Source organism: Anopheles marshallii, chromosome 3 (genome assembly GCF_943734725.1).
Source record: "Anopheles marshallii chromosome 3, idAnoMarsDA_429_01, whole genome shotgun sequence".
NCBI classification, from domain to species: domain Eukaryota; kingdom Metazoa; phylum Arthropoda; class Insecta; order Diptera; family Culicidae; genus Anopheles; species Anopheles marshallii.
The window spans coordinates 23,625,673-23,650,845 of NC_071327.1; the positions used below are offsets into that span (position 1 = coordinate 23,625,673).

The 25,173-nt window shown below is 45.0% G+C and overlaps 1 protein-coding gene across 1 annotated transcript in view; it reads right to left on the reverse strand.

The window, feature by feature from the left end:
• Positions 1 to 460: 460 nt before the first annotated feature.
• LOC128712394 (rab3 GTPase-activating protein catalytic subunit-like) overlaps positions 461 to 25,173 on the reverse strand; it is a 98,266-nt gene continuing 73,553 nt past the window's right edge. Inside the window, exons 2-4 of the mRNA XM_053807288.1 lie at positions 754 to 1,945; positions 596 to 684; positions 461 to 527 (exon numbers count right to left, since the gene is read on the reverse strand). Coding sequence (XP_053663263.1) covers positions 461 to 527; positions 596 to 684; positions 754 to 1,945 — 1,348 coding nt within the window. The remainder of the gene's footprint in view (positions 528 to 595; positions 685 to 753; positions 1,946 to 25,173) is intronic.

Consider the following 25,173-nt stretch of genomic DNA (forward strand, 5'->3'; position numbering starts at 1 on the left):
ATAAATTATTACAATAATGAACGGCTAATAGGAGTTTTTACCAGAATACGTAAAGGTAATTGTGAAATTTTTGTACAGCTACATAAACACATGACGGATGTCTTAGTTGCGAAAGCTTTCTAAACAGAGTGTAATTTAAGTAATCTAGAATAAAAGCGAGCAAAATCAAGAATATAACAGAAAATTTATACAACGCGACCCACCTCATTTATAGAGGTCGAATACGTGCTCTCAGCAAAGTTGCAAGTTTCTCAATATTTCCGACCGCTTTAGGAAACATGTTCGAGTACGTTTTCTTTAACGCTAATATCTTGAATTGTATTTGAGCTTAACATACGCTTGGATTATAAGGAAAGGATTATGGTACTTTATCCCAACACCATTACAGTTTGTAATTGTACCAGCTTACAGTTTGTATGCAGTATCATAGTCGTCACTTTCTCAGCAATAATGTGACCAGCTAGTAAAATGTAGTATTGCGGCTGAACGCTCCACATAGACGAAATTCTTGTGGCATCAGTATTGCTCTGCAAGAGACAAAAAAAACATATTAGACAAAATTTCCTCTGAAACTATAAAGCTTTTTTAAATTAACCTTAAAAATTGTGGTGACCCTGCACCCTTGCTGACGGTGTTGCCACTAAGCCGCAGAGTAAACTGTTTTTCGATTGGATCCGGCAGGGTCTAATCATGGAAAAGGAGAATATAAATTAATATTTTGACAGTGAATTTATAACACAAACAGACATCTACATTGCCACTCGACTGCTGCTGCTGCTCGTTGTTTCCTTGTTCGTTTGCCGCTCTTTTAGCTTCAGCAAACAACCCCATCAACTGACCGGCCGTGGGACTGTTAGCGCCCTCTAGTAGATTTGTTTCACGCGCTTGCAACAAACCCTGTACAAGCTGCCTTTCTTGCGCGAGCTTTTCGTCGGACAACGGAGAGCTTTCGCTCGATCCAACCGGGAACAGCTTTCGCTGTAAGCTGCGTGCCTGTGTGACGGTACATTCGAGCTGCATCATTTCAGCGAGTAACTGCTGTTCGTACTTGGTTTGAGAGTTGGCCCGTGCGGGACCGGTTCCGGTTGTGCCGTTGCTCCAGTTTTCTCGCGACAATCGACAACAGGCCGCTGTCATGTGGTCAATCGTTTCTTCGAACTGCGGAACAACGGCCCGATCCGGGGTGGCATGTTGCGTCAGCGTTAGTACGCCAACGTGAAACAGTGTGGCCATCGTAAGTTGAGCAATCTGGCCGATCGTACGCGACTCTAGGAAGTGCAGAACCTTCTCCGCTTCGCGTGTATCATCGAACAGCCGCTTTTGACGTCGTGCCGGGATGGGCCTGGCACCTTCCCATACCGTCTGCCAGGTATTGCCCGGAATCAGCATCCGTGCGCTTAGGTGCCCTTTCCGACCGAACGGGTCCTGCTCATCCACCGGTTCGTCCTCGATCCAATCGCGCGGACTGTACCACCGGATAAAGTCTTCCAGCTGTCCGGTCGGGTTGGCCGCCTTAAAGCTTTCCATGTCGGACAGCAGCGATGCGCTCATCATCTGCGTGCAGAGCTCACTGCCGGGACCGAGCTTTAGCATTACCTCCGCATCGTCTTCGAGCTGATCCTCCGTCTTCGGGACGGGTTCTTGCGTGACCGGAATGTACAACGGTTCGTCCGAGTTTACCAGCAGCATGTTGCCGAGCCGAGACAACCGTCCTGTTGCACCGGACTCTTGCTCATCGTCCGAACAGTCAAAGAACTCTTCATCCGACTGGTCACCACCACCGGTTCCCGCTCCCGGTCCGGATCCCGTGGTTCCTGTTGTGCTTGGTCGCATTGCAAACGGGAGTCCACCGTCACGTAGCGTGCGCCGTTCCATGCACACGTTCAGCATCTGCAGCTTCTGGTGTAGCAGGCAGGTTCTCGAGTCCGGGAAGCCGCTGGCCACGCTGCAAAGAAAAGCATAAAACGGAGAGCACGGTGAGAATGCGGTGATGATGATGGTGATGATGATGATGATGGGGCCTAATTGTGCTCTCGTGATCGACAGCTGGCAAGCGTGATGGAGCAAGAACGCGTTAGAACAACAAACACTGGCGCACACCGTGAGCCGTGGCCGGGAATGGTGTTCGGTAAAACAAAACACCAGCCAAGCGCCACATTTACATGCCTGCTTCGCGTTCGTACGAAACACGTTCGAAATACCGGTGATGCGGTCGATCCTGGGTTCCTAGGTGCTTTGCCGCTCACTCGACACGAATCCCTCCCGATATTGGGCGATATTCGAGAGCCCGACGCAGGTTTCTAGACGCTTGGAAACAATCATATTACGTGATTATGCACTTTAAAAGCTACCATTACCGCGAATCGTACGGGAGAGTTTTTTTTTTTACATGGGAATGCACAGCAAACCGATCGAGTGCGATCGGTCGAGTGTGGAGAAACAAATGGTTGGAAGCTTGTTAGGGAATGCCACACGCTTTAGCGCTGTCTCACGAGCTCACACTGCTGTGTTTTGGGAAGGATCATAAACCAGTGGTTCCAACACATCGGCGATCGCGCGCGGGAAGCTCTACCCAACGAGCAGGAACAAATGGGGAAAACGTATCTTTTGACCGCTCTCTGCTGAACGGATGATGATGTTGATGATCGTTTAGCCGTGGTCCAGACCGGTACAAAACTGTAACTGGTGGGAAGCATTGAAGCCGAAACGAACCATTGCTGGTGTTTGTTTGTTGTGGATACAAATTCCTTCAGGCTACTTCAAGGTGGTATGTTTCGTTCGGTAAAACAAACGAACCGCAATTCGGTCTAGTGCCGTGGGGGATTAGAACACGCAATGCTGATAAAACAAAACCTACGGGATATGTAAGCTCGTCTAAGACCTCGACTGTATCTGCTGTATTTCTGAGAACATTCCAACCATTTCTGTTTGGTATGATCTTGAACATCTCAGGGCTTAAGATCTCCAGTTAATTCAACAAAATTCTGCGACAGAACAACCATATAATAAGAAGCAGTAGGATGTCTTCGTCTAAGGTAGGATATGATCGCCTGTCCTTGGTCATATAAGAATCCCACGACACAGAAAAAAACATGGAAGCCTCTTATCATTAATATTATTCCAGGAATGCAGAGTCGGATGAAGAATTTTTTTTAAACCATGGTTTTCTAATTAAAATAATAAAGCTGAGGCAATTTTTGAGTTCTTTTTCAGTTTATTTACAACCGCTAATTTATCTCGCATCGTGCTTAAAATCGGGAAAGAAGAAAAGATTCTATTTATAAATCTGTTTATTCAAATTTAACTAGAAGAAAATCCAATTTTCTCACATGTACCCGAAGACCCTGTAATATATTGTACCGAATGCTTACGTTTGAGAAGGCTGAGATGTCCGTTCCAAGCTCAATTTGGAAGCTTGTTGCTATTTATCTTAAGCCTGTCCTGTCCTTTGGCCATTAACTTGTAAAGATTGGCTTGTAAAGACTTTCCGCAAACATCACACCAAAATCAGCACAAACTCATCCCTCCTTAACCAATCTTGTTCGAGGTCTTTCTTTCTTTTCCGGCCCGAATAGATAAATATCTCGATACATGAGCCCGATTTAGTGCAATTGAAGTTTGCCCCTTCACAAGTTAATTAAGGCTACCTGGTCGGGTGTAATTGCAGCGTCCCGGGCAACGCAATGCAACTCCGGTTTTTACTATCGGTGTGAACAATCTGTGCGACACGATGAAAACGCACATGATACGAAAGAATACATTCAATTGTGAACGAAACCGGGACCTAATGAAGAAGCGCGGATGGGAAGAATTTCCCCTTTCGGGTCATTCGGCTCTATTTTCTTTTTGGCAAGTGTGTCACTCCACGATCTAGCAAAACTTCAGAATGCATTTCAGCTTAATCTAGATCCACACTGAAAGCTGGCTGTACGGACCGCGGATGCGGAGCGATCACCAATCATTGCGTCATTATTCACCGGGTGTTGGTTTGTGTTTGCAACCCCGCGGTAACTTCCTCCCGAGGGAAGAAAGGAATGCACACATACTACAAGCAGCATCGAGCCCAATGCAAAACTTTCGAAGGTTATCATCTGCTTCCGTTCCGTGCGTCTTTGGGTGGAAGTTTTTGAACAAAGTTATGGCACCCACCACCACCGGAAGGAGAGAGAGAGAGAGTGAGTGAGGGAAAGATGCAAACAATTGGAAAATGATGGTAATATGGTGGAAAACTTCATCCGGTTAGTTTCATCTGGTGGTTATTGCGGTTTTGTGCCTGACCCGAGGGAGAAGAACTGCAAGGAGCGTGATTCCTTTCCACTTCAAAACAATGGATAGAAGCAACAAAAAAAAAAAAACACATGCACTGGCACAAGATTTTCAAGTTCGCCAATGCTCGCCGATTCGAGTCGGTAAATCAACCAACATTGCATGTCCGCGCTGCGGTTCACTGACCCGCTAAGTAGGATGGCGGGAAAATTGCCACGGCGCTCCCGGTAATGTGCACGTGTTTGCGAGGCAAATTAGGTTTCGATTATTTGCATACACGAATGGTAAACGTTGGCATGATGATTAAAAAGAACGGATACAATTGATTGTAATAATTATGGTAAATATGTGTAAATTAATTTTCACCTCCGTTACGGTGTGTGTGTGGGTGTGCATCACATACTCATTCGATGCAGGTGAACTCCCAGCTCCTGTACTAGTGGATGCGCGGGAGAGAGGCAAAGTAAGCGCCATTCCTGGAAACTTTTCAAATTGAACTGGAATATGCCATTTTCCGCTTTCCACTATTAAGGTTGTGTCAATGAAGCAAACCATTTACAGAACTAATTTCATGTACAACAAGATCTAGAAACTGTGAAGGATTCGTCATCTAGCGTTACATAATCCAGTTCAACTTGAAAAGAATCTAGAAAGGGCTTGAATGTACCATTCGAACTAGAAACCCCTGCATTGTATCTGGTGTCTTTCATTTGGACTGGAATTTCATTACGCTTATTGACAGTTAATGATTGTCTCTTTCAGAATGTTAAACTTTTAGATGTGATCAACATAAAGATCGTCAAGTGATCCTCAACTCATGAGTCAATTATTTTCTTATTTATTGATTTCCTTGCAAGGTTGGGGCTTTAATCATGTCTCTTTATTCAGTCTCTGTTAATATTAAATTGGAAAAAGGTTTAAAAAAGCTATAGTATGTAGGCCTAACCAGACAAATTCCTCGAAGCAGAAGTAAAAACATTGCTCATCAAATTTCAATTCCTACCATCTCTTTTAAAAACCGAAACCCTAATACCATCCCCGTGGTATGCTGTAAACGAATAAAACGTACATTGCTGACATTGAAACAGCACGGTGGACAGCACATCAGCCTGCCACCAAAGCAGTGGCAGTAAATCTATCTACCATTAGCATAATATCTACAATTAACAACACCAGCATCACCCAACCTCCGGGTGTGTTGTGGTTATGCTTAGGCATCCAACCAACTGGCCATTCCGCACGGTTGGGCTCTCCTGTACCGTCCATCCACCGGGGTACGGTATGCTGCACACTACACGAGCAACGTCTGTTTGAGGTTTTACGGGAGATGACAACATTTTTCCAGCCTCGCTCCACGCGCTCCACTTTCCATCGATCGTCAATGCACAACCACGGTTGGCGTGCCGTTCAGCTGTAACAGCTGGTACGACATTACCATTTCGCAAAATGACTTCCTTCCTTTGTGCTTCGACACCATCTCTAGGCACAAACCCACACACACATACACACACTCATACTACCCCTAACCCCCACCAACTAGTCAATTAAAATCCAATAAAGAACGCAACGGACTGCTAAAGAAGTCAGCACGATGTGGAAAAACAGGGTAGAGTTATGAGAAGAAATTAAATTTTGGCGCTTGTGTAAAATACGCCCCACACCACGGAATCAAGGAATGAAAGTTTTACACAAAGAAAGCTTGCTGGTTTCATTTGCGTACAAGCAATTGCGCGTGTGTATCGTCATCGGGCAGGCAGGACAGTTCCAACTGCACTTAGATATTACACCGGAACTAGAATCAACCCATCAAAGAAACACGTAGAAAGGTAATTAATTTGTGGAAAACATCCGGGGGAAGCTAAACAGCTCAGCATTTATAAGAAAAAGGTTAAAAATCGCTTTGAAAAAGGCTTTTGTAAAATTAGCTTGTTAGAGTGAGCTGATAAATTAACCAAAGAAAAAAAAAACCTAACGCTAATTGTAATGCGGAAATTAAATGTTTAAATTCATAAAACGTATTGTAAAATATTCTCCAAGGAGAGCCATCACTTGTAGGAGTAGCCCTGCCACTTGATTGTCATGTCTAGTCTCGGTCCCTGTGGCCAATAGACGCGTTCTTTTAAAATTCAGCTTTCCACCTTTAAACCCTCGTCAAAGCCCAAAATGGATCTAACTGCTTTGTGTCGCGCCGTTTGGTCCGGTTTCATTTACCTTCTGCTGCCCGTTGTGCTGCTCTTACTTTATCTTCATTTCTTCATTACCATAAATTCCGGGACATTTTTCGTTTTCTGTTGCATTTTCCACGTTCTCTGGGACAGCGGCGGAAACTGTTGCTTGAGCAGAAACCGGATACGGGGAACATTTGGCAGCGTGTACGTGAGCAGAAATGGAAATGTTTTTTTTTTCGCCCGCTCCCGGAACGCTAATTTTGTTTGTAAATTTTTGTACAGCTTTTCCAGGCTTTAAAAGTCCGTAGGAAAAGGACCAAATCCTTCAAACGCGAACGTAGCGAACAACGCAACGTCAAAGCGGGATGCCTAATGCCCGATGATCTCGGGCAGGGCATTGCGTTCAGCTTCTGCTTCCGGCTTTAACGGCCGTGTGACGTCGCCACCGATCACGTACCACAAGCAGCCGGCAAAAGGAGACTACCGTGTGGGTGTGGGTTCCCTGACGTCATCAGCGACACACCCACCCGCTACAGCTCTTCTGGCCACACTCCCGGCATAGACTACTTGCCTAATGGAACGTGAATGATTTATTGACCTTTTGCGAAGACGCCGACCACTGGATGGTGTGTGGTGGCTGTTACCAACGCGCACGAAGAAGGGATGAAGAATTTTATTAACCACCTCCAATCCTTACACTCCAGCCTTCGTCCTTGCAAGCCAAAATAGGCTCCCCGAGTGCTCTCTTGCTCCAGTTTTGTATTCGCCACTTTTCCAGACGAACTGTCACGTGGCCATGCTGTGTGCTAAGAAACACGCATTTTATTCTATTTCGCTCTTTAGCCGCATTGTGGTTTCCTGTATGAGCTGAAATTTTTCTACGAGCGTTACCAATATCACTCTATATTTATCGCGTAAAGGACATATTCGGAACGTACGAAAATAGTGTCCTTTTGTTTTTGACGTGTTTTTCTCACCTTCATGTAAATTTGGAGATTGTATTTGGCAGTTCCCATTGGCACCCCCGACTGGCACGGGGATAACCATGACGATAAGAAAATGATGCAAAGCACGGGTGAACTAAACGCGAACAGAACCCATTAATCAGCGACCTACGCACTCACACACACACACAAATAGACACCCGCAGGGTGGTTTCATACCCAGAGGTGAACGATTTACGATGGCAGCTGACATATGTGTCAATCCGCGGTTTATCTTCCAAAGCGGCCGACGAAGGACGACCTGGCTTTTATATCCTTTGCTTGCCACTTCAAGCCGAATGGCAGACGAGCCGGTGGACCAGTTTTTGCCTTTTGACATAATTAATGATTCGTGACTTTTCGATCTAAGCCGGCCTCTTTTTTGCTCCCCCCTCCACCCCACGAACACATCCAGCTTTGCCGTGGTTGATTGGCCACCGTCGCTTTCGCGAGATGAGACCGATTCGATGGTAATTTTAGTGCGCACTCATCGAGAAATTTTTGACTGCAACCCCCAACATGCTATGCGTGCGAATGTAAAGTTTCTGCTCCTTTCGCTATTGTGTCCCTACACTGCCCTGTCCGGATGCAAATGAATTTCAAGGGCTCGGAAAAACGTGCAAGCGGTGGCACAATTTAAATTATGGCAAGTTCCGCCAACTCTTCACCCGCGACGAAGAGCGGAAGGAGAATGGCCGGGGCCAGGACCTCATTAATTTGTGATTTAATGTTCTAATGAAAAATTTATTGCGCTTTTCGGAAATCTTCATTCCTCCCCCACCACCGTTTACGGCCATCGTGTGCTAATCAACCGGGATATGAGCGAACGTATAACGGGTGGCGTGATGGTAAAGAAGGCTTTCGCTTCCTGCTTTTTGCCCAGCGGAAGTCATTTCGAACGGCGATTGGGTGTTGGGAGGAACGTTGACGGGACGGGAGAGGAATAAACGGGATATGAACTGATAAAACGCAATCCACCCGAACTGGAGTTCAATTCCTTTCGAACGCACGTGTCGTCGGTGAAAAAACGGTTCATTTTGGCGCGAAATTCACGCATACGAAAGGGGAAAGTTCATGCCAAACGTTCATTCCAACGCGAGAGAACAAGTGCGCGAGAGTGACGAATGGAGTTGGTAAACAAGTGCACAGAGAGAGTCACACTTTAGTGAAGGTATTTCCGGAAGAACTTTCATCAATCGGAATTTGGAACTTGAGGTTTGCTTTTTTTAAACGTCCAAATCACTTTCACGTGACTTTGAGGTATTGGCATTGAGAATTCTAGTCCTTGTTAAAGAGTGTCTTGGCTTAATTTATGGTTAAATTTCACAGACGAAACTTCTAGGTTAAACAACTATTTCTTAGTATTCCTTGAAAAAGAACCGAAAGAAATAGCTAATTTCGAACCAATGGCTAATATTATTTCTCGACCAAAAAAAAATAAAAAAAGCAAGAACATTTAAATGCAATCACATCAATGATTATGCATTTTTGTACTGTGCAGCTGTAGGCAAACAAACAAACTAAAAAAAAAACGGGTGCAACACCACACAACTCTTGGCTCTTGCGGACGGACAGTTTTGCGCTCGCTAAACAATATTTACCCATTGGACACACGTACACATTCAAGCGCGCGCTCCAACGATGACGGGTCACGGGGGTAGTAGCGCATACTTACCCCTTCTTTCAAACCCCTAAGCCAAGATGCTAACCACATAACAAAAGATGAAAGAAAAAAAAAAGCTAGACAAAGCTTTCGCTGCCCACCAACATCGCCCGCCCCGCGCGGGTCGAGATGTTGTCCAAAGAACAGTTACTTTTCCGCTGACGGCGATGATGATGATGGCGACGACGACGACAACTTCGTGGAACTCAGCTCAGGAGTGCTGGGCCCGAGCGCGTGACGCGGTACTTGTGAGTGGCTCGGGCTGTTGGCATCGGTCCGAGAGCGAATGTCAACATAACTTTTCCACACAGCACGCGCGTTCGGATGCTGTGAGTGTGCTGCCACACGACAGCCGTTTCCGCGAGTCGAGAGAAAACTGACGATGCCTGTTCGACTGGCATTTTCTCACCCGGTGAGCAAGCGCGAGAAAACACACGCCCGAAGGATGCAGAGCACCGGTCGACGAGGCTGGAAAACGTTATCCTGACGGTGGCTTTATCTGTGCTGCTGCTCTCGAAGCGAGCGCATTCACAACGGAAAAGTCGTACCGGAAAACCCATTCGAAACCGTTGGTCGTAACCGTGGGGCGAAAAATTGGAAACATTTTCTTTTACTTTCTATCGCGGTTTGTGGTGATGAGAAATAAGAAAAAATGGGAAAATTGTTCGTAACAGTGGTGTAGCTCGTTAAAGAAAATAGGAAAAACGACCCATTGTGCACCACTGCCGGCCCTTAAGAGTGACCCTTAATCAGCTCCGAAGACTCGGATGCGGATCGCGATCGTGAGTCACGGAGATGCTGTGGCGCCCGGGATGGATGTGCGAGACGATCGTGTCGGCAAGCGCGCGAGTGGCTACCCGATGGCCAACCAGCAGCGCCACCCATCGAAGGAGTGTACACCAAACCGAGCACAGTGCGCCACCAGTTAGTCACCTGTGAACGTTCGAGCCAGCCGGAGCAACATACGCTGCCGGCACTTTACGCACATTCCTACCGAGCGGGCGCGAGATCGTGCGATCGGTTTCGACAGTGTAGTGTTCTACGTGGTATGTGTGACGTGAGTGTAGCAAAAGGAAAATACAACCCCCACACGTACATACGCACGATCAAACGTGTGAGAAGATAACACCAACCGAGCAAAAGCAAAAAAAAAAGGCTAGCAGCACGAAACGAACCGCGGCAAAGAATAGGGGCGGACAGCAAAAAAACAAGACACAAAAACGGGAACGTTGGCCTTCTTCGGGTCTGCAAGAGCGAAGAAGCAACGGGATCTACCCGAAGGTGAACTACCCATTCTTCGCCGGCGCAATCGTGTGTGAGCGGGCGCGCGCGATCCCGCGATCCAACTGCCAGCCTCTATCCGGGAAGTTAGGGTGAAAACGGCGGCGTTCGTTGCTTGCGGCTAGTTGAAGTTATTCCATCGAAAACCGTCGTTCGATCAATCGGAAATTAGTATTTAGGTGGATGCGTTTATTCGTGCGTTTTCCAGCGTGGATTTTCTCGCGTGCGTGTGGTAAATTGGGAGTGGAGTGTTGAAATGTTTTGCTAGGAATTAACTAAGAAATGCCATCGTAGTTCGATTGCTACGAAAACTTTCAAACGACCCAAGCAGCAAAGCGATTTTTTGGTTTGGTGTTTGTGGAATTACTCTCTTGTAAAGCGGTTCGCGGATGAGTCGATCGATCGGTTGATGGTGACACCACACGCGACACAGGTGTCCCCAATATTTTCCCGTCCCCCCCTGACAAAAGTACAACAAAACAGACAAGAATTCAAGAAGCACCGAAGCAAAAGCGACGAATATACCGTTAGTGATTGAATTTCTTTCTCGGTGCGTGCAGATTGCGTCAGCGCGGTACAGAACGTGTCGGAATGTCTGTATAGAACACCAACGAAACAATCCCCATTCAGGCGATCACCAGCAGCAAAAAAAAAATATGTAAAATAAAGCCTCCCCAAAAATACACGCACGCACGCGGTCGGAGCGCGTATTTACACACCGAGATGCGACATACAGCGGGAAAGAGTGGAATTGTTTCTAAGTGAAGTTAATCAGCGTGATCATAATCCAACCATTACCGTTGCGTTTTCAATTGCAAAGTGTCCAACAGCAAGCGCGGTGATTTGATTCAATTCGTCGGCAGGCTGCGTAAAGTGTGTGACTCGGTGGGTCTCGGTGCGTCCACATGCCGATGTGGGCCAGCCGCAGTGCGGGAAGAAGTGAAACTGGGAAGGGCTTTATTTTCGTTGGCTAGTGAAGTAAGAAGTGAAGCAGAGTTTTATTTATTTTTCTCTTTTTTTTGCGACGTTATCGTGTTTGTCTCTTCCCGATAGCAAAACAGGTCTTCGGAAATCTTGGCACAGCTGATCGTGCCATCGTGCTCGATTACAATAACATAAAAAAAAAAAACAAGTGATTAAGGTTAAGTGGGGCGCGTTCGTAAATTGGAAAGCATCAGCATCCTGAAAGCCTTGCGTACGGGCATAGTGCAACGGTCAGTGATTTACGGTTTCAACCAACGGCAACGGGCCCCCGGCGTCCGGTAAAACAACCGAGCTAAGTGTACGTGTTTTTTTTTGTTTTGTTTTCTTAGACCCATTCATGATCAATCATTTACGGATACGCTGTTTTATTTTTACTAACTACCCGATCGCGTCTTATCGTGCACAATGCTGGTCTGTACCATTAGGTCGCTTTCGCGAGGATCATTTATTGTGGTTATCGTTCGATTTTTGTCTTACTTTATGGCTTTACAGCACACGTCATGCGGTCTTGTACAATCTCCTAGCGCTATAAAATCTCGCAGAGAAAGTCCTCCGTTTTCGAACGGAAGTTCGGCTTCGAAGAGGTTTTGTTTACGAAGTTTGCCTGTGAACGCAGGGTTGACTTAGTAGTAGACAGCAGTTTAGAGAGTCACCAGAGAACGGTTGAGAGTGCTTCTCACGGGCAAGTTTGAGGACCCCGAAAGTAGATCGTTGGGCGTCTACTAAGGTTTTGAGCACGGCACTCACGAGCGACGGCTAGTTTCGCAAAACGGGGGTCCAAAATTTTTGGAAACCTTCGTACTCCAACAGTCTGCTCAAAGATTTCTGCCAGACGTGTCCTCTTGATGAAGATTGTGGAACTCGTTTTGGATCTTCTGATTTCAAAAGCCCTTTTTCACGACAGTCTTATACGGTCTAATTATAAAAAAAATCACAAAATGTCATGGATAATACGGTTAAAAGAGCCATAATGAAACTGGAATACGCGTGTACGAAAAGAAGATGATCGCATGCAAAAAATATAGCTGATAGGTCCTTTGATAAAACATTTTTGCTAATTAGGACGCTAGTTCTTCGGTGTAACAGGTTTCTCGGCTTATTAGTAGCACCTTAACTGTTTTCTCCCTAGAAACAACTCCTCAAATTAGCTGCCTAGTTGTCTGACACCCGGCAAGATCTACTAGAACCACGAGAGCTAGATCATGCAGCACAACTCTTGATCGTGGTTAATCTTACGTACCACCATCCAATGCATCGTGTTAAGCTGTCGCTGTACAACTTATCTTTGAAGAAATAAAGTACAAAAACGGGAGAAAAAACCACCGGAAAAAGAAACATTCCTGACCGTGTTCCCTAGGGGCTCCCCCGGGTGCAAGGTGCGTATCGTGTTGGAAGAAAACATTACCACGACCTGGTGCAGCCATTGCTGATTCCGGTTTGACGAGATTTCTCGGGTCTCGGAGCAATGGAATTAACGGCATGGTGTATCGCGCGCCTTTGGTAAAACACACGCAGCGTGTGCAAGAACCATTTTGCCCCGTGTGTTTGCTGCCATCTGCTAGAATGGGGCCCGATCGTGATGCTGCAGCTGTAGGGTTAGGCCTCGATTGCTAGCTAGTTTTTCTTCTGCTGGTTGCTTCCATCACCTAGATAACATGACAGCACCGTAATAATCAATTTATTTCGCGCTTCCTTTCCGGGTTTCGCGTGTGTTTGGGGCAGATGCGATGGAAGAGGGTGGCTAAAGCAACCACATCACTCCGGATCTAATCCTTTCCATTCGGTACGAGAATTTACTAGATTAACCGGGCTGGTGGACCAAAACAAGAATTTAACGTAGGCCATCTCTCGAGTAGAGCGATAGTTCCTGAAAGTATGTGGAACGATACCTCAGCAATAGGCCATTCGCAGGAAGGCTAACGCTTTCACGGGCGAAACGGCTATTAAATAGAATTGCGTTCGATTATGCGTGAGACGACGACAGCACGGGATTGACAGATCGGTACACGTTCTGCCTCACCAAACTCCAATATTGTGGAGAGCGTTCCGAGCGTACAGCTCTTTTTTGCATTCGAACTGGCAGCCAGTTGCACAAAACACACGAGGAAGTAGGCGCACGTGCCATAGCAAAATAAAATGTTTGCGAGCATCATCCTGGCCAATTGCACATATATCCTTTGCGGCACGTATAAAATATCACCCAGGTCCCCATGTGCATCCCCTGAATCGAATAACGAATTTTGTCTCGTTTTTTTTATTGTTATTATTGTCACTAACACATCAATCATCGAGAAAGGACCAACGGCTGCGTCCACTTTCCGGTCCCCCGATGTGTGTTCGCTTCCCTTACGCTGTTTGATGTGTTGTGGTCAAAGTGGTCTCTAGATGCGAACCGTAGATATATAAAATAGCTCTTAAACTAACCTGCACACATTCCGACCACGTTTGTGGTTGCCGTTCGATGTTGGTTAATAAAGAAATTCCGCCCTGGATACGTTGCACCTCTTCATGACCTCAAACGTTGTGCCACCGCCGGCCGATCGGGATCCAGGTCGTTTCGTACGATAGATAAACATAAATATTGATTAGCGACCGTGCCGTCGCCGTGTCGGTCGTAACATTTTTTAAGACTCGTCCAGGCTGGATCGGACAGTACACTCCAGCCCGACGAGGAGGAAAAGAGTAAAGAACGGAATCTCTGGGGCGTTGAGTTTGGGGGTAATTAGCGTATTTTCGGGCTGACGATTATAACGCGCTGGACGAAACGAATTCGCATTCATTATTTGGAACACCCGTGTCGTCATGCCGGAACAGATGATTTCTGCTCGGATATTAAGAAACGTTGTGATTGATGACGGGAAGTAAGAAAAATGTATTATGTTTTTTCTTTGTTTGCATCATTTTGGGTGTAATTTGTTTGATAAAAATATGGAAAATAATTAGAAATCCTTTAAAGAAGAGAACACAGGAATATTACCAATCCATATTTCAATTTGTTCCTATGTTGAAGATCAAATCAAACAACAGTTATTAAATTTCTGAAACAATAGACCGTATTGAAACAATGATAAACATCTCTACGATCTACGAAGCACTGCAAATTCAATTCCGATGTCCACCCATAACGCCCAACTCGCCGTTTCCGACTGCTTCGCGGATCGTCACGGCCCATGTCCAGTCGACGTTTATTGGTGTAGCGAGTGAAATTAAATTCCCTCTCCGTTAACCGCCACATCCACAGAGCCGTACGCGGCCATAATTGTGGTGAAGGTCCGCTGAGATCAATACGTTTCCCCTGGATGTGATGCAGTTATCCACGGGCATTTCGAACGTCGCTATCGAACATTCGCTATCCAGGGAAACGTATGCCGCGAATCCCTCAACGGCACCGATTCCGGCACGGTTTCCTTGTATGTGACGTTTGGTAAACAATTTTCCAACGATGGCCAGCCCCGATGGGACGTCATGAGCAGTCTACCCAGCAGGATTGAAATAGCGCATTTTTGTTGCTCTCCGTTTGCACTCAACATGCAATGGAGATGTTAAGTGCTGACCATTTGTTATATTAACTTCCTACACTTCCGTTGCATTCCTCGCGGGGATTGCGTTGAATTTCCTGAAGTAGCAGAATTGTTATCTACAAAATTTTGAATGCAAAGTTTTGTTTATCTTCATATCTCAATTCGTACGGTAAATAATCATTTTAGCATCATCCCTTTTATACCGGCGGAAGTAATTGTTTGTCTAAGCTCTTGCAACGGGGTGCTCTCGTTTTCTGCCCATCTAAACGGGGGTTGATCATTTTATAATTGAGAAACCTCATAAATTAACTACCATCGAGCCCACCGGTTTGGTAGCACTACTATAGATTCAAAACCCTTTTGCCCGAACCCATGTAACCCATTCTGACACAAACCGAGAGAACGTTGTCGGGTGTCCCCAAGGTGTAACTCCTACTTCTCGATCGGATTTGGTATGCATCGAGTGGAACCGGTCGCAGGAGATTGTAATCGCTGTGAAAACCGAACCCGATCCAAGCACAGACGCTCTGCCTCCTGCCTCGGTCCCTCGCTAGCGGTTCCTCACGAACTGGCCACTAACCACCACCAACACCCATACGAGCTAGAAAAGTGCACACTTTCTAGGTCAATCTGCACAATCCTAACCTTCGCCAAGGGGAAGTGCTGGACATTCATGAGCTTTTTTATCGCTTCACTCACCATTGGAATGCTGTCCGCAGGGGTACCGTTTTTCCAGTCTTTAGCGTGCCTGTGAGTGACACATACGGGCAACAGTTACGGGGATAATGTTAATAGGAGCAACGTGGTGACACAGCGTAACCGAAGCACGGCGCAGCGAGGAAAAAAAAACACAGCAAAATTAACGGACATTTGTATACTTCGTGCACGGTGTCCGCGGTACGATGTTTCACGTACGCTGGAGATGGGAAGAAAAGTATTTATTTGCGCAAAAATTATGAAATACGCCGTGCGATAACGGGAACGCTGCCTGGTCGAATGGTTTGGATGTAGTAAGAAATTAGAGATGTTGCGACGGAAATCGACTCAAAAATATACAGTTCCTAATGAAGTTGCTTAGAAACTTGTGTTTGACATGTGTAATGAATCTTTTAGGAAGAATCATTCGAACAATGTGTCCAATTTCAAATATTTTTGATAGTTTGACGGTTGACGAATCTCTGAAGAATTCTTAAAAAATCTTTTTCGAATTATAAACAAGAATAGCCACAAACAGCAAAAAAAAATATCTGAAACGACCTACGCAATCGAATGCTAGTAGTACTTGGGTTATTTCTTACTTATATCAGAGATTAAGGGATTCTCAAAGATCCCTACTAAATTCATTAATTTTCAGCATTACATTAATATAAAATGAATTTTTAATTTATACTAGGATAAATTTCTTCTGGAGAGTTCTACAGAAAAGCCTAGAAAACCAAGACAACTTTTGAAAATTCCCGAGCCAATTCGACCAATTCAATAATTGTGATAGCCTATTTTTAAAACATCTCAAATCTCACTTTTTCCTCGAGTTCTGTGTCCAAATCTCTCCTTAAGATGAAGATTCACAAATAGTACAATATTCCGCCATCGATTCCTTCCAACACTTTAAATGGTAAGTGGTGAAAATATGATTACGCTAAATTGCTCCAATGCATGCTCGTTAATAGTTGAGCTTAATTTACAATTTCGATCAACTTTCGCTGGAATCGCATTCCGCTAATCGGTGCAAATGGTGTGCAAATACAAAGCACTCAGCGCACATCGAACGCATTTCTTCGTGAGACATCACGCTACACCGATGGGAAAGAAGAAAACGTGTAAACCTATTAGCGCATGCAGGCCTGTCCACTCCATCCACACGTTTTAAAGGGAACCTCAATGGCTGACATTCTTGGGTGATTCTTAAAAATGAGGACAGACATCACCAAACCGAGAAAAATATCGATGAGAACTCTAATCAGCTAGCGATCAGGGTCAGGCACGAGATGCTGCTTTTCCAAAGTTTCTTTTCATTGACTAACGTTGTAAAGAAGCTCCGGTTTGACAGAGTTTTTTACACAATTCAACGCTCATTACAACTCGATTAGGTGCGTAAGGGCGCGGCACAATAAACCGCAAGATGACGATCATTAATCGTCGATCGTCTATCGTTCCGCTAATGAGGTTTCGAACTCTTCTGTCCCTAAACACAACGCAGCGCCAGAATCATCCAATGAATAACGTTCAATTTTCCGTCTAATCTGATCTGAGAAAGAAAAGCAACGGTACCGGTACGCACTTACTGACGTACGTGTGGCTGGATACGTTGGCCGATTTTCCGATCAGGAGAGAAACAAAATGTTTTGCTGGGCGCATCTCGTCTGATTCCCGTATATAAGCATGAACAATACAACCAAACAATATGGGTCCCGCGTTTGAAGCAGTACGGGAACCTGTCAGAAAACAAAATCACAACACACACACACACACAATCGGAATAAATAGAAAAACCCCCTTGGCAGTCGGATCGATCGTTCGGTCGGATACCAGTGTGTTCTCTGTGTGTGTACTCTGTGCGGGCCGTTGTGCTATTGCGCCACATAATTTTCTTGCGCTGTGAGGCAACGGGCAACGCTTGGAAAATGTACCGTTCAGCTTTCGAGCATTTAAATAGCTGCCATGGAAAACGGCTTTTCCGTGCAAGCTTTCTCTAGCGAAATGGCATTCGCTCTCGCTCGATCTCACAACCGTGCTTCGAGCGTAACGTTACACACGATATGCTCAGACGTTCGTCGCTTATCGCATCGTAAAGTCTCTCGGCGCCATTGCCGCACCATCTTCAACCGACACTTCACACCTTTCTTCCGTTAGCACACGGGCGTTTTATCAGTGGCGGCTTGTGCTGTGGGTCTGTTGCATCGGTCACAGCAATAGCAGAGAATGAAGCTGAGGAGTTAAGTTTTGGCTAGCATTTCATTTGTTGGGATTGAGCGCGTATAAAGGATTTATTCCGTTTGTATCTTCCTTTTACGCTGCTGATTGAAAATAAGCTTGCGTGGCAATTATATTAGGCTCACGTGAAGTAATCAATCGTACCGCAGGTGTGAAAAAGCACATTTACGATAGTTGCTTGCTTATCATAAGTAAACCGAGAGCTTGAGTGCAACGTTTTTTTGTTCGAACGAACCAAAAAGAAAGCACGTAAAAGAGGGATGTATTGTTAAGGGCAAATTAAGCAAACCACGGCATTCGGTTAGAAAAACATACATCCGTCCATCTAGGTTTTTTTTTTTGCTGGTTCGTCTAACGTACCTTAACGAGAAGGGGCATAAGACATGAAATGTTGTGTGAAGCGAGATTGAAAATAAAACCAAATGAGCAAAAACCACACACGAAAGATCGATTTAATTACAATGGCGCTTAAAAAAAGTGTAAATCATCATCCCTGCCGTTAAAACCCTTTGCCAGTGTTAAGTAACTGCGATCTATAGCTCATTGAAAGCTTGTTTTATCCATCTCAATAGGTTAGTGTTGAGATGTTGTTTTTTTTTTGTTATATCGTTGTTGTGATATGGGCTTACGGTTTTTAGCCAAAAAAAAAAACAAAAAACATACATCCCGAAGTTTGCTCTAAATACGATCGTGCATACATGCAGATCCCGATTCCCAAGCCGGCCCAAACATTCGCTGGAAATGGGTATGGGAAGGAAGCAAAACAACACCGCTGCATGAGGCCGGCTGCGAATTTGGTTCAGTAGGGCCAAGAACATTTCCTTGCGGGATGTTGTTTTTGTTTGGTTTCGGTCCAAAATAGGTTACTACATTTTAGGCAATTGTTAGCCGGAATTGGGTTACGATAATTAAAACCTATCGCACGAAACGAAGACAGCAACATACGTAGTGCACCTGCTTATGTTATAATTAGGTTCGAACAAGTTCCATTCGAGATCGCTACTTGATCGAATAATTAAAAAATATGTTGAATAATTTTGCTTAAAACAAGAAAATAATATGCATGTCCGGGAATGAGCTACTTTTAACCTTAACACCATTCTACTCTTCCTAAAAAATATTTCTCAATTGTCGGAAATTGATTCAATAATTTCCTGTCATCTCACAATCAGTCATGCGGGTCGGACGTTTTCCGTCGCAAACGGGGCAGTTTAACTACTTCAATCCGTCTTTTGACCTCACAACGGTCCCACCGAGACGAATTGGACGGTTTTCCTACCGTGGTGCAAAAGTTTTGCCAGCGTGAGCGCAAAACTTGCCGCACTGTCTGCGTTGGATGGAAAATCCCAGATTCCGGATGCAGAAATGCTATGGGAGATTGCTTCATGCTGCGATTGCCAAACCCTATAGCACTTTCACACCGACACCGAGCGGACGAAGACGAAGTTCTTGCTTTGATTGAGTGCTGCTAGTAAATTCTTGCCAGGAAAGTAAAACGATAAGAAAACAGAAATACAAAGCGAGAACGAGGGCATCGGGCGTTTTTCCTGCGGCTCAACCGGAACTCTGTAGCCGGGAATGGAAAAAGAGCACGGCGGAAAAATCGCACTGAATCGAAAACAAAACGAAGTTTGCACAAATCAACAAACATCGACCGGGTGTCTAAGGCGGCGACACTCTGTGCTGTCCGTCCGTTTTATGGGATTCGAAGTTTAACATAATACCATTACCTCCGACGCGACCCGGGCGCGTGATTGTGACGGTGACAACAACGGACGACTTCCCGGTGCATTTAAACGTGCCTGCTGTTAAGTTGTCGCCCAGCAAGATGACGAACACACAGCCCTACACTTGACGGTTCGAAACTCGGCAGCACAACAAATCTCCCGATAAAATCCACCGACTCGTGCGACTTCTACCGAGACATTTTTGAATAAACATAAGAAAATGTTTACGAAAGTTTCACTCGTGCTACCACCATCATCCGCCCCAGCGCCACGTACGTTGGGTTTCTGGCCCGAAGAGGATGTCCGTTACGGGAACCGTTTTGCGTCGTGGAAAAGAAAGTTTACTTTTGAACCTTTCGCAAAGCGTCCGAGATGGGAGCAAGGTAGCTGAGCGAACTCTCGTTTGGCCATTTTCCGTTCTGGAATTCTTTAATCTACGAGTCCACACCACAGTGGCTGCAGCAGTGGATTGCATGTTTAAGCAGAAATTAACACAATTCAGTTTTACTTTCTATCTTTGAAACGAAATCTGGCGGGAAAGTATTAAGATTTTAGAATTTTAGTTTAAAACAAACCAACAAACAGAGCACATTCGTCAAACCGAAAAGAAAAACGTCTCCAAATTCATCGCATTTCACACTTTCCAGGAACTCGTGTCAGAATTAATGTAACATTTGTTGGTATCCAGGAAATAACCGCCCAGAATTCAGGGTCGAGAGCTTAAGCTCACGCGGGTGACAAAGATATCATAGTGACAAGGAACACCGTAAGGAAGCTGTCGACCGTAGGATTTTAATGGTACCGAAATCATCCGACGAATCACTTCATCAGTAAGGAGCAATTCGTCGTCTTTTGCAGCCTCTAATAGAATCGCAATGGTGAACATCCAGAACCGGATGATGGTATGGATAGAAAAACATGCTTGATGTTTTTTTCCATTTTCAACCCCCTTGTGTCAGACCACTTTTACTTGCCACCATACCGAACCTGAAGGAAGTCCCGTCGACTTTAGATGACGAGGGCGCGACTATGTTACGGTTTTTTTCTCTCTGTTGTATACCGAAGTCAAGTTGCTTTGAAAGTAGAATTGGTCTTCCCGAGGAGACAAGGTTTGAGGGGGGGATTTTAATGTTCACCCCTATTAAGATCCTGCCTTTACTTCCTGGAGGAAGTAGGATTTTAGATGTCTTTCAGACCTTCTTGTAGCCCATACTATGCCTCAGGGCCTCATAAACGCGCGAAGCTACACTAGAAACCTTCGCTCGGAGTGCTTTCATGGAACTTTGCTTACTTTTTGCCTTATACGTGTGAATGATTTCAATTTTTCCATCCCGATTAAACACAAAAGTATGCGTACAAAAAAAAAATCTTTCTTACTCACGCAAAAAACTTCTCCCTGGTCACTGTTTGCCACCTTCGCGACGGTTGTTTGCCTTCCCATTTCCAGGAAGAACGGCCGTTCCTATTTCCCGAAAAACGAGAAACCATTCACTTTTCAGGTTCTAGTAAACAAGTGAAATGATTTGTTGCACTTGACGAGCCTCATTTGATTGACCTCACACGTTCACGGCAGAAGTAATCCATGGCGAAGGAAATTCTTCAATTAATCAAATCCACCAAAAACCCTTATCAATCAAACCAATTTCCCCAATGACGAGTTTGGATGTGGCGGTAAAAAAAAACAAACCCTTGTTCTCGACACTTTCAGCAAACTTACTGTATCGCGGTACGCGAACTTTTGCAACCCCTTAGAAGGTGCGAGAAAAGAAGAATCACCCAACCACGAACGGTGCTGTGTTTCCTGCATCCCCACTAGACGGGTAGTAAAGCGGAGCGCCGATTGACCGATCGATTGGTTGTGACTAATGGGTGAAAAGCTAGCGGTAAATCCGCAAATGGTTTTGTAACCGTTTTGCTAAAACTGTGGCTTGCGGTCACCGTAAAAAAGAAAAGGATGAAGGGTAGTTGGCCGAAGATGGTGACGTGGGCTGTAAAGCAAAACAATAGCCGCTGCCACATCTTACCAGGAGGTTAAAGCCATTAATCGACCGGATGTTCACGCAAATGGCACATCGACTTCGATAAGCAGCCGACGCGTCCGTATATGCAAAGCGAAATGTTCCATTTCGGTGCGACTAGAAAGGAAGTGAGGTACAAACTGGTAAACGACACCTTATTAGAACGTTAACCGAGAACTGTAAATGATGGTTTGAAAGCATTCCCAAGCAACCCGACTGCTTGTGGGATCATAATTTTTGGCAAAGCGGTTTCGCCCTCCATTGGCAATTCGTTACGGTTATGTTAGTAAAAGGGCACAGATGTCTTTGCTTCATTAACTTCCACCGGTGGTGGTTTGGTGGGAAAAAAAGCGAGCTGTGAGGCGACGCTATTTTTCGATTGCTTCGTACGGTGCTTGTACGCCGAAACGATGGGGAGTGATTGTGAAGAATGGTGAAAACATGCAAAACAATACATAACGCATGCATATCGTGTCTCAAAGTGCCATTATCCAGCCAATGAACCTGCTAACTTGAGTATCCACTGTAACTGTTTCATGACCGGTTTGGTTATAATCAATTTGAGCAGTTTGGTTAGCACTTGCGATGGAGAGTAAGCTTGTTATTTATTTAAAGGAAGATAGCTTGAATTTAGAATCCTTAAAAGCAAGTCATTTTTCAAATACAGCTTGAAAAGTATTTTAATGAAAACTAAATTTGATTTTGACTGCTATTATGAAATTTGTCATCTCTTTTAAAATATTCAATTCATTTCAATCGTTTTCTATGGGTTTCGAGAAATTTTGTAGATCTTTTTGTAAATTGTTGTTCTTGAGAATACATGTTACATAGAACAACGAACATTTGCAACAATTCGCAACGGTATGAGTTCGCTCTATAAACTGTCACTAATTTATTTGTGGACATGTTGTTATCAGATATTCCTCAGACCATCAACTTCAAGAAAAAGGCTAAAGCTTATATTACAACAGTGTTCCACACAAGCTCCTCCATGCACTCGAATGTTTTAGGCATACTCTTAAATTGTTATTCTTCTTTCTTCTTTCTATTCCATTATCATGGAACATCTTCGTCCATTTTGCAGTAAAATCCTTTTTTCCTCAACAAACCACTCGCTACTTTAGTGTCCAAATGGAAAAAAACCTCTTAACTACATAACCATACAGAACAAGAAAGAATTTGGGGCCCACAAATTTCGGCTCCACTGGCGAACTGGGAGGTGTTGTAATGATAGAGTGTAACATCGTGGTCGGAGTTTGTCGGATATCCCACAAACACAACCACGGGGATGCATGAAAAGCACGAGACAAATGATGATGATGATGGTGGTGGGGCCGCAGATGATGGTGCTGAAGATGATGAGGCGAACTGATTTTAATCTCATGAATTCATCGTGCTGGGCACGCGAGTGGGTTAGTTGGTTATTTAGCAATGCAGAGGAGGTACAGGGGGTTGTGGCATGAAGGAGTGCCAGTTGCATGTACACGCAGAAACGAAGCGAATGTACGCACGAAACGATGCTTACCACAGCAACAATCTACTGCCCCTAACCGGTGTAGATCTTCAACGAGTTCAAACGATCGACCCCAAAAAAAGGTAAAAACAAAAAAAAAACGAACGAACGAGTAGGATCTCCGAAAATGCGGAGCAAGAAACAGCAGAAGAAAAGAGAATAGATGAAAAAAAAACAACATTTTCACCATCTGGTTCACGACCTTAAATGTGGTCGAAGCGCTTTTCCGGGGTGCTCCATGTCGATGGAGAGGCACCACGTGAAGGATTGATGGTGCATTCGCTCCACAAAGAATCTTCTGTGGTCGATGGAGGAAAGAAGCCCTCCATCAACAATGGAAAGAAAAACGACCACATGACAATCGGCCACTCAATCGCTTGTTGAGGTTTTTCCGCTCATTTCCATCCGACCAGCAGCCGCACAGGAGGACAACGCTAGCGTCCACTCACTGTAAAACCATCCGATCATCGGTACGAAGTAGTGCAGTATCTCTCGATAAAGGCTGGATTCCTCTTTCCTTTTTCTCTGGCACGACATCTGCTAGGGATGGTCTTGGACGACGACTACGACCAGAAGCCACAGACGGCACCCGCAAGAATGGTGGCAACAAGCGCAAAATTATATATGTCAAGTGTTGGCTGATGCTTGCAAAACCGCAAATAACGCTCTCAAAGTTCCGCTTCCATACGGTTGTGGTTTCGGGGAGGTTGCTAGAGTGATTACAAGGGCAGAGAAGGCAAAAATGGTCGGCCTAAACACAAACGCCGCTCGATGCGGTTGTAAGGCCTTCCGGACACTATCCTTTAAGCCCTGTCCGGACAACCCGGATTCTCTTGAAGCTCCGAAGGAAAATTCGGATGACAAATACTGTATCCTTTCATGTGATCTGCCTTTAGCATGAGATTCCTTCTGTTTACCGAGCGACCTCTGAAAGTGCGTGCTTACTTAAGGGTACTGCGGCAGGACGCAGGAAGGAAAACCATATTAGAACCATTCGTCGAGAGCAAGAACACAAACACACGCGTTCACACTAGCCGGTAAGGGGCATTCGCATATTTTCAAGCCATTTTTTGTTGCCTTCTGTTGCCCACACAGTTTCACCACTCTGAGCAACACATACCCCTACGAACAGGATTCAGTTACAACGGTTTGGGGACGTCCTGGTTGCGCCGGAAGGCCGTAACCTCACGATCACAATCACAATTTGCTCTTCCCGCACCTAGCAACACACAATGGTCTGTTTCAGCACCCGGTTTTTTTTCCGTCACATTCAGCACTCATGTGTGGTTGGCGGGTGCTACGCATATATCAATCTGATAAGAAAGGACAAAAACTGAATCCTTCAACCATTTTAGCTCCATTAAAAGCAACGAGCTTGGGGAAGGATCCGGATGATACATGGGTTTTTGTTCTCCCACCCGCAAGCATAAACATAAAGTGAGTGGGGATGGGTGAGAAAATATTGCAGCCTCGTCCTTCATCAACACGCGTAAAAGGAATTCGAACCGCAACAACAAGACACAAGCACTTAAAGTGAGTCGGTTGCCAGCGGGGTTTAGGGGTAGGAAAGTCTAGTGCTGTAAAGATTGCATCAACTGCTTGCAATTAATAATTAAAGCAAATCATGTAATCCCTTTTATATTGCTCGCATAGAAGAAAGCATCGACTTCTCATGATAAAGTTTCGGTGAGGTTTGAAGAATTTAAAGCTGAGCTTCTTTTGGAACATACTAAGGAAACTCCATACCCCAAAATCGAAACTTACACAATGGCTTGTTCTACATCCCAGTTACATGGGAGCTATCGTTTCGCTGTGTGGCTTGTACAGCTTTGGGATGTAATAAATAATACAACGATGGTGGTGAACCCTTCCTGTAAAGCTGCACAAACGACTGCTGGAAAAGCTTTGTGCCGTTAACTTGCAGTCTAGTTACTACACCCTAACAGGCCACATGAAGATCATTCCTGTTCGTGGATTTTGTTGATGAGAGGAATGCGTTGCATGTTAACGCCACCGTTAAGAGGGCCGGGTGCAGTGTGTGGCATTGCATTGTGCTGCCAACTAAGGACACTAGCGTAGTTTTATCGTGCATCGTACTGCAAAAACCACACCACC